Source organism: Hylaeus anthracinus, unplaced genomic scaffold, assembly GCF_026225885.1.
Source record: "Hylaeus anthracinus isolate JK02 unplaced genomic scaffold, UHH_iyHylAnth1.0_haploid 2, whole genome shotgun sequence".
Lineage (NCBI taxonomy): Eukaryota > Metazoa > Arthropoda > Insecta > Hymenoptera > Colletidae > Hylaeus > Hylaeus anthracinus.
The window spans coordinates 2,320,172-2,330,820 of record NW_026534838.1 but is presented as its reverse complement, the minus strand read 5'-3'; the positions used below and the strand labels follow the sequence as shown (position 1 = coordinate 2,330,820).

At 46.4% G+C, this 10,649-nt stretch overlaps 1 protein-coding gene across 3 annotated transcripts in view; it reads left to right on the top strand.

Moving 5' to 3' along the window:
- Positions 1 to 6,694, top strand: part of LOC128892930 (uncharacterized) — a 60,883-nt gene extending 54,189 nt beyond the window's left edge. For all 3 annotated transcript variants that reach the window (XM_054153588.1, XM_054153587.1, XM_054153589.1), the window contains one exon: positions 3,651 to 6,694. In XM_054153588.1, the coding sequence (XP_054009563.1) occupies positions 3,651 to 4,616 (966 nt within the window). In that variant the 3' untranslated portion in view covers positions 4,617 to 6,694. The remainder of the gene's footprint in view (positions 1 to 3,650) is intronic.
- Positions 6,695 to 10,649: the final 3,955 nt, after the last annotated feature.

Sequence of the window (10,649 nt, the reverse complement as noted above, 5' to 3'; positions counted from 1 at the left end):
ACAGGTCACCTTGATGGTTCGTGCTATGCTGTAGCACAAACCACCGCACAATCACAGATGACATCGTAGCACAGGTCACATCGTAGCATAGGTCACCTTGGTGGTTCGTGCTATGCTGTAGCACAAACCACGGCGCAACCACAGATGACATCGTAGCACAGGTCACATCGTAGCACAGGTCACCTTGATGGTTCGTGCTATGCTGTAGCACAAACCACCACACAATCACAGATGACATCGTAGCACAGGTCACATCGTTGCACGGAGCACATCGTAGCACGGAGCACAGCACTAAACACCAGGAGATATACTCCTGGTTCGCAGTGGTAGTTCTTAGTTTCCCCACAGATGTGGGTACTCACGGCAGGAACCACTTGGAGGTGACTACTTGCTCAACTATGACTCTCTCAAGTGCTAATCCGGGTACTAGATCGGTGGACCGATCCGACACCCCAGTCGACCGCCTCGAGAGAATCATAGTCACTCCTGCCTTTTAAAAAGAACGATGCGTGTTTCGTTCTGGGTCTACTGGTGGCCTCGTTAATAAAAGTACCTAACAAGCAGGAATCATGAAAGGGATCAGTCAGTTATTCCATAATGACGAATACGGGAAGCGCCGCCACTATTCGAACCGTAGATCCCAACATGCCAACATTAATACTAGTTCCCCTAAAAAAACAATGGTTCCAGAACGTATCTGGTGTCATCTGAATTCAATCGATGCCGACAACGAGCTCCCTAGGGAAGATATATCGGCGCATCGATGACCCCGAATTCGTTCGGTGTCGTCAGCACGCCGAATTCTTGCATGGCCAGCCGCGACACACGATATTTACCGTTCCCAGGGGAAGGCATTGAGCCATTCAAGCGTCGAACACTCGATACCACACGTCATCTCACGTGTTCCGCCGCGCGTTGGCGTAAAGCTCTCTCCGGGGTATCATATCTGTTCTCCGACGCCCTCCTCCCTCACGGGCTGATCGGTTCGCCTTCTTTCTCCGCTTGTCCGTTCCTCTTTCTCCCGTTCGCAACCCCGCCGACCTTCCCACCCCTGTTTCCCGCCTCGCTCTTTCGCCGCTGCCCCCCCACCCCCCCCCCCCCAAACCGCGTCGTCCTCTTCCTCTCTCAACCGCCGCGATCTGCTTGTGATTCAAAACCTCAGGACACTTGTTGCATTGCCTGCTTACTCGTGCAGTCGCACACACGCGCGCAGAACTGGCGCGCACACGCACGCACGCATACGTTCGTGCGGCCGTGAAACTGTTTTACGTTTAAGTCGACATTACAAGTCGCGATTCATCGGTTCGCGGGAGCAACCCACCCCCGTATCCCGCCGCCCTGGGACGTTGCGCGATAGTAAATTTATTTGATGTAGAACGGACGGATTTCGAAGTTACGGTACTGATAACATTGAACAAAATGGATTGTAGTCTTATGTCGCATGCTAGGTCGTAATATAAGTTTGGAGGCATGTTCCGGCTATCATAGAACAAGAGAAAGCTGATAAAAAACTAACTAGTATGTTCGGTGGTTGCGTGTGGATATAGACCGTAAACACAAGAAGATAGCGGTACGGAACCAGAAACTAGCTGGTAGATTCAGTGGTCGAGGATGAAAGCAAGGTCTATGCTGTAGAACTAGCAACGGTGTTGAACTAGGAACAAAGTGATGGATTCACTGGTTGGGTGTGGGTACATAGTGTCTACATTGTAGATACGAACCGACAGCGGTGCTAACTAGAAACAAACTCGTAATGGTCCTGAGTTGGAGTGTTCATTCTCTGGGGGTGGAGAATAAAGGTTTAATTTAAACCCAGCCGTAGACTTCGTTTGTGAAAAAAAATCGTCGCAATGCCCAAGCAAACAGCAATCCGTAGAGACAGATGGAAATATTAACAGTGCTACATCAGGATTCGGTAAAGCAAGGACTAGGTTGCCACGGGGTTCATATAACGAAGTATTTGCATGACCCAGGGAAAGGTTCAGTTGGAGTGAAAATATTTAAACAGTAGGGTTGGTACATTACAACCGTGTTGGCATTCCGCGTTTATTTGTACGCGATGATCTGTTTTTGGGGTATGTCGACCCTCTGCGGATCGAACGAGCGAGTTAGCATTGGTGGGAGGAGTCAAGGGAGCATGACCGAGAGAATCAATGTTTTAAAATCATCGACATCGTTCACAGATATGGCGCTGGCATACTGGGCAACTCGACAGTTTCGCTGGGCACCGCCCACGAAGGTATAGGCCAGTATGATTAGGATACTTGTTTAAAATCGGATATGTCTAGAAAATACGAGGTCTCGTACAAAGCGTCCCTGTTGGTATTCGCAAAATTCAGTTTCGTGGCGTGAACGAGGGCTTGACATGATTTAGAGTGGCTGCGTGTGCGAAGTCTTTGCAAAGTTTAGGGTGTAGGGTAGCCCAAGGAGCTCGTGAAATGTGAGGGTTGCGTCGCACACAAGAGGGTGCCGAGTTGCGGTTAATTGATACTTAGGTACTTGGGGTATCAGTTTCCTAAAGCGGAAGGTAATAGAAAACTTTAAATTTCGCCGTAACATTTTTAACGAATCGGTGAATTGGATCGCATTGCTCAATAAATAAGTCAACTGTGTGTAATAAGTCTACACCTCTACCTTGCGCTATATCGTTCAGATTCGAAAGCAAAACAATACTAACGCTTCCCAATCATCTGATGGTTTCTTCATTAAAGTTCGGAACGAGAATGTCGTTCGCGGCGTGCACAAGTTTGCCACTGTGTCACGTTGATCCAAAATCCATTATCTCAGTTTCTTACCTACAGCTCTTTTCTTCGTTTTACAGGCAAGCCTCAAGTAAATCTTATCAAATTACCTCACTGTACCGTGCAGCTATACACGCACACGCACACGCACACGGACGTATACGTACACCCACATCAACCTTTGCCTTTCTCAGCTAGGAGGCTCCCATCCTTGATTAAGTTATGCCGCTCCTCCACCTCCTTAGAGAGAAACGTTTCCTATTAAGAGGCAGAGAACATCCCTCCGGCTAAATACCTCCTCGCAAAGACATCAAAGTTCCGTTACTGCTCATGAATTTTCCCCAGTGGGCGTTCCGCGTGAAACGGCTCCACGTGACGCTGACGTTTGACAGCGGAAGAAAAGGGGTCACCCATGCTGTTTGCTGTTGAGTCGCACTCTGCGCTTTCTAATCCCTCTCGAGGAACGTACCCGGTACTTGGGACTCGGATGCCATTTCCATCAAAGTGGAAATTGTGGTCTCGAGTCCTTCGTGATATGGGTCAGATTGAAAATTGTAGGGGATACCGAAAATGTTTCGGCTCGACTTAATAGCGATCGGCTATAACCTTAAGGATGATTCCGTTCGATGCTTTTAGCTACAAGTCTATCAGGAATCAGGTGTTAAGTACTTGCCTCTCTAGTTGAAAAATCCGTTCACGAATTACGGATCATCCTTGATCTATCCCTCCCAATTGGTCTCTTTTAGACTTGTTGCCGAATAAAAGTAGCTGGTTCCATTATCTCCGCGCTGAAGCATCGCAGTAGTAACGAACGAATAGGTATTCCAGGGGTGTAGAGGAAATCATGAAACGAAGAACAGACTGGCGAACGAATTCCCATTCTAACGGGAGACTCATGTTTTGTTCCAGATCACGGAAACGTACGGCTTTCTTCCACGCGAGGCGGTAACGCGATTTCTGCTGGGCTGCACGGAATGCCAACGACGCCCGCGGACCCCGAGCCCGACGAATTTATCCACCCAGGCGCAGTCTACGACGACGACACCGATAACGACGACGACGACGACGACGACGACGTCGTTGAGCCCTAACGCGGGCGCCGCCCTCACGACGACGACGACGGCGTCAGTGCAAAGTAGTTCTAAGCCGCGCGAGGGACATCAGCCCGGTGACAGCAAGGGTCTGTACAGCTATAGGCATCACAAGCATCACAAGGGGAGCGGGTCGATAGATAAAACCGATAAGGAGAAGGAGGAGAAGTACAATCCCTTGAGTATCACGAATCTGCTGAAGAAGGAGCCAGTCGCTGGGAGTTTTTTACCGAGCACGGAAACCTTACCCGAGTCCAGGCGAACCCCGGAGTCGGATCGAGCGAGCTCGAGAAGTTCGGCCTCGTCGAAGAGGAAAAGGATGTTGCCAGAGGGGCGAACGCCATCCCCTCAGCCCAGCCAGCCGTTGCCAAGGCCGTGGAGTCCTGGACTCGATCCCAAGAACACGCCCATCGACTACAGTCTTCCCATCACTACCTCGTACCTGAAGCATCAGCAGAGGCTACTGCAGGCGGAAAAAAACAAGGCCGCCGCGCTCAAGGAGGCTGAGTACGAGCAGAAAGTCACCGTCTTGCCCGCGGAGGACATCGACACAGTCGAGAGGGACAGATACTCGCCAGCCACCGGATTGATCGACACCAATCTCAATCTACTGGCCACCATTCAGCACCTGCACTGCCAAGTGATGCTGGCTCTCACCGAGAGGCTGAGACCCTCCATGACGATGCCAAGCCCCCTCGTTCTGCCTTCGATGACCAACGTACTCTCGAACGGCATATTGATGGGCTCGGAGGTGTCAGTGCAGACCGGGGAACATCACACGTGAAAGACGTTACTCTACGAAGAGTACCAGAAGATCGGAACGACCAATTGACTCCTGTTTGAGAACGCGTGTCGCGGATATGCTTGCTTCTAACAAGAACGGACACACGGGTGGACGCAACGTCCTGACCTGTTGCTTTAAAAAAATCGGACTAAACGGTGGCATACTGGATGTACTTTGACCCTAACACAGCAAGTTCCCAACGTTTTTCGACGGGGGACTCTGCGGGAAACAGAACTATCTAGACCGCATCTACCTTAATTTTTGATATTTAATAAATTATTCCTTTCTCAAATATCGTTGGAACTTTTACTCGAGACTCTGGAGGATAATGAAATTCGGTCCCGACTGCGAACCTCGACCACGGTCTTCGAAGGCAACGATAGCGCGGCCAATATCCGATCCGAGCTGCCATTCGTGTTATCGGGTAACGCTATCATCTATTAAACCGGATAAGATCAATTACTTCAGCGGCGTCCTGGCGTCACGTCAGTTAACCGACCGCGCCGGTTCGGATCGTTGCGCGCTCCCGATATAGACGGTGAAACGAAACGAATTATTCGTGAGTCTGTCAAAATATGGGTCAACCGTCGCACGTCACCGATTTGCAGAGGAGCGCTGCAACCGCAAACCGGGGAGCGTTCGATATTTAGAGATTCGGTCGCGAGACAGGCTCTGAAATGGTCGACGGGTTCGACAAAGGCGATCGTTGTGCCAGGACAGCTCCTGAATAGAACGGGCAAGATTTTAGCCCAGCGCATTGCCTCGTGACCCGCGGCCATTGTGGATTCTCGATCATTGACTGATAGGTCGCGAAAGGTCATTTATTTTTTTTTCAATTTGCGTGCGATGCCCAGAAAATAAGTAATTATCGGATCTATGTTTAGGATTGGCCCGTTGGTTTTTGTAAATTTAATTTCGATCGCGGTCCAGATGTATTCGTGGACGTAGCTCAACAAGTTCGATAAGATCCCTGAGGTGGTGATTTGAATGAGAGAAGTCTAGGCCTATAAAGTAGCGCCATTTGAAGAAGGTTAGAAGATCATGGAGAAGTTAAAAGGGACTCTGAGTCCAGGAACCTTGTTTACCTTGTTGGGCTATAGTTCTCGCTTTCAAGATTGAATTTTTGCCCCCGATTCAAGAGCCAGGACCACCCAACTTTGCGTGTACGTAATATGAGTGAAGATGAATCTCGGTTCGAGAGAAAAGTTGCTTCCTCGCTTCCATGTTGAACTGGCCCCGATTTTCTCGCTTGGAAACCGGGACTTGCTATACTTTATACTTCCCAGGACTTCGTTACTCCTGTGTCGCGATCGCTGTGCGCACAATTACGCTTAATCCCGATTGCGGAATTGATTTTTTACGGCGTCGTGTTGGGTATTCCGATGCAACGATACCGGTGTCTGAACAGTACGTTGTTGTTCGACGTTGAACAAACGTTTCCAAATAAGTGGGGCCTCGTTCGATACGAATGTTATTATACCAAAGGCATTGCGAGGCACAAAATTCTCGCGACGACCATATTTTCGGAACCTGACCGTATCGTTTTATCGATGTTCGAGCTATCGTCGCGAACGTGCCGCGCTCGTTCCGTCGACAAACTTTTTCGTATTTGACCGTGTAGTCTAGCCTTGTGTATGATATTAAACCTAGAGGTAGTTTTTCGTGTATCATATAGCATGTCGTTAGCCGGTGAACCTCAAGGACAACAAGGTACATAATAGCCCTTAAGGTGTGATCACACGGACGTGTTTGTACTATTAGAAGTTTGATAATCGTTGTGAAAGTAGCCGCAGATGTTGAGAACACTCGTGAGAGTTTCGAATAGCACCGAACCCTATTATTTTGTACATAAAATCGTTGTAACATAGCGCAGTTAGTTATTAAGGGTAAAACGCGCGACTATATTATTACGAATAATATTTACTATTATTATTATTATTTTTATTAATATTATTATTATTAATATTATTATTATGATCACTGTGACAGTTATCTATATAATTATTATTAATTATTATTTTATTATATTAAAACTGCACACGAATCAGATGGGAAAATATATGAGATCACAAAATCTGTACGGTCTTGGCTTCATTTCTCTACCCCTATCTTCACATTTGATTGATATTTTAATGATTGTAGCCTGGTTTGAAACGTTGATAAATTGGTAAACGATGGAAATAAAGAAAATTTCACTCGAATATAAAACCATGATTAGCTTCGTTGTTTCAAGCTCTATCTTCCTATCTTTGAAGTCCCATCAAAAGTGTGAAAGTAGAGTACCACCCTAACATCTAAGACAAGCTTCGCATCGAAATGGGATATTCGTCGTTCGATATAGCCGTCCATGGCGGAAAACGAGGAAGACCGTGGAAAGATCGGTCGATCCTTCGCTCTATGAACGAACAATGAACGCAATTGACACATCTAGCTCTACGGCCAGAGGGGTTGAGAGTCGGTCGTCCTGGCGCCACGGCGTACTTTAATATCACGAACAAAGAGGACGGAATCATCGAGTTCCCTTTAACGAAGGAGAAAGCGGAGGCAAGTTACCTGCTCTCTCAGTAAGGATCGTTTCTTCGAGGCACCATAGGTAATGCAACCTTTACCCATCTGGCTGTTGCCAGCGTTGTAGCGGCCTCGTTCTATCAACTGGTGCTCCCGTCTCTCTCTCCCCCCCCTCTCTCTCTCTAAGTCCACTTTTCTCTCTGTCTATCCTCTCCGGTACCCTTTATTCTTCACTCCACCCGCTCCACCTGTCTTCTTCGTGCCTCTCCCTCTGCCCTTAGGAAAACCTCCCTCTCCGCGATTCCAATAAGGCTGCCTCCGTACCACGCTTTCCACCCTCTCTCTTTCTGCCCGTTACTGTTCCCTCAGTTCTCGCTTCCACTCTCGGTCTCTTCGTCCTCTCACCCTCGTTCGTTGACTCCCTCTACCCCTCTAGCACCCCCGTGAAGCACTCTCCTCTCCTCCGCGCCGCGGTGGCCCCAACGTCCTTTTGCGAGACTCCGAGCTTTTGCCATGGCATTGTTGCTATCGATTCGGCCCTGGAAACGTGTTTTTCTTCGGATATTTCGTGGCTTTCCCCAGCTACGGGCGGCTTCGCTCATCTGGAATAACGAGGATTCTAAGAAACCGGAGTGTCTCTCCTCTTCCTTTCCGTTTACAGCCGTGCACCCACTATTTTTCCCCTACGACGTCCGAAGAGCTTTTTTGGTAACCCGGGGCACCAAATACGCTGGTTATTTTTGCCTTCGAGGTTTGGGTGACGAGTGTCGAGGTAACGCCTGGGTTACAGAAGACAATGTGTCTTTCACTCATCGTGGTCCTTTTATTTCTTTATTCGAGATATGTTGGGGACAGATGCCAAAGTAATCTCCAGATAAACAATCGAGGGGGGTGCATCGATAAGGAGGCAATTCCATTTTTTTTTTCAAGCTGCCTTATTTCCTTAACATTTTCTTTAAAACACATGTTTATTTTATTCTTAAAACATTTGGCAATGCAAACGAAAAATGCAAAATACAAAGAATCATAAAATTAGTGCAAAATTCTTCCTGCTCTGTCTAACCTCGAAACCATAAAAAAGTCGAGCTGCCTTCTTATCACAGCAATTTTTGAATGGTCAATTTGAATGCTGGTGAAACAAGGTCTGGATCCATGAATGATTTCAACGTTTTTCAATTTGGATATTTAATTTTATTAAACATCCCTTCAGGCTGAGATTTTTCACGGATTAGGTAGTTAGCACTTTCCTCGAGTTCCTAAATGCCCAGATGGTTATGGTCGGTAGGAGTACGTATTCTAAAAGCTATTATAGAACTGGTAAAGTTCGCGATTGTAATACCGCCGAGTTCGCCGACGGCGATGCGATTGATTGGGAACAAGTATCGAAATTCAGAGGAGATTTCAACGAACGGATAGATTTCTCTTGTTCATTTATCCACCACTTTACGTGGGATTAGTACATCGACGGATCTCGAAATAAAATAGTCATGATCGAATCGATTTTCCGAAATAGAAGGAAAACCATAAATACGAAGTATTATAAAGGCAGCATCGTGCCAAGTAGGATATCCGATATTGACGCTCATGGTCGACAGTCGATGCGTTAAGAAGCGCCAAAACTTGACTGGAGATTTCAACGAATGGCTAAGCTTTCCTCGCGGCACGCAGTACGCATATTTATACATGTAGAATCCATTGCAACGTAAAATAAAAGCACCTGTAGAGAACACCTTTTTTGTAAACTTCTGTTGCAATTACTTTAGGTATTTCAAATGTTCGTAGACAGGAAAAAAGTCTGAGAGATTGACTGGAAAATTGAACAGTGGCATGATAAGTTATCATTTATTCCTATGACGCACTTTTAAATAGTAGATCCAAATCTTTCCCTTTCGAGTGACAGGAATACAGTTGAAAATCCCAAGATTGAACCTATCCCAAAATTGTATTTGTTTCAAATTGAATTTGTAAGGTTGTGTCAACCCATAATGATACTAACAATCACCAGACGGTATTTTGTTACGAAACCAATCGCTAATAGTGGTATTTCTCTAAAAAAAAGTGTCCAGCACCCACGCACTGCCGACTATCGGTGCAATTAGCTTGGTCGCCCCGTTCCACCGTTTATTCTTCGCATTCGGGCTCTTGACTTTCGTTTTCAACGATTCGACTCGCTGATTAAGGCGTCCCCCCAACCGGTGACCATATTATCGGGGCTTAAGTGGCGTAACTCGATCGAACGGCGATTTAACATTTTCCCCTCGCGCGACCTGCTCGCGAGCCGTGCGTGACGTCCATTGTTCTTCGGGGAGCTCCTCGTGATCTCCGTGTCAGGCTTCCTCCGGGTGGAAAAAAAAAGAAGCAAATTGTTCGGCCGCTCGACAATACCCTGGCTCGATTCGTTCGTCACCGCGGATATCTATTAGGCTTCGACGGCGTTTAAGCGACGACATCGATCCACCATCACGGATCATGACAAATTGAAGTTCGGGGATCATGACAAATTGAAGTTCGGGGATGGCACGGATGTAACCACACAATGAATTTGTTTTTCTTTTCGTGTGGTTTCGTCGAGCTTCTACTCTGGCTTTGATCGACGGTTTCTTAGTTATCGTCAAAGAGCGACGAATATTGTCCTTGGAAATATAAAAGCTGGGGTTAAGTGTTTTTTTACGAGGGAAAGACATTTTGAATAAATTTCTAATTTAAAGGACGAAAAGATGTAGACAATGGCTATTCTAAAGTTAAGAAATTTGGAAGCGATTAGTAAACCTCGTAGATAAAGTCTATTTTGGTAGAATTATTGATTTCGCAAGTTACGGAAGGCCGAGAGGAAGTCGAGAACAGTGGAAGGGTGGAAGCGGCCATTTTGTTAAGATGTCGTTTTTGCCTTCTTCACTTTACCTATACAAGGGTATTGTTATTTGAGTCCTTTAGAAACCAAACTGTCCAACGCGTAGAGAAAATTAATGAGGAAAAATATTATTTTATACGACGCAGCTAAAGTTAAGAAATTAAATAATACGTACACGCTAGCACTCACAACGACAACAAATGAGCACAAATCGTTACTTTAGTTGAAGTTTGTGCTCTTGTGAATTTTGTGTTGTGTTGTGAATTTGTTGAATTAAAAGTTATGAAGCATACAATACTTTTTGAAGAAGCCGACAGAACCCATTGATCCAGTTCACGCGGAAAAATTATCAACACCCTGTATATTCGTAGCACAGAATCAGACGGAAGTTCCGTGTACAAACTCCGACCTCAAGCTCAAAGCTAATGCACTCTCCGGGTGTAAATCTAGTTATTAACAAATATCCGGGCATTCGCGTATCGCGCAACTCCATTACGGGTGATCGCGCGGAGGAGCCGATAGCGATCATTTCGAGGGACTTTAAAATCTTAACCACTGCCTTGAAAACCATTTTTTAGAAACAAATTGAGACCGTCGCATATTAACCCTTTGCTCTCGAGAGGTGACTCTGTCACCATTAGGTTTCCTTTAGGTTTAATTTCTTTGGAACTCGA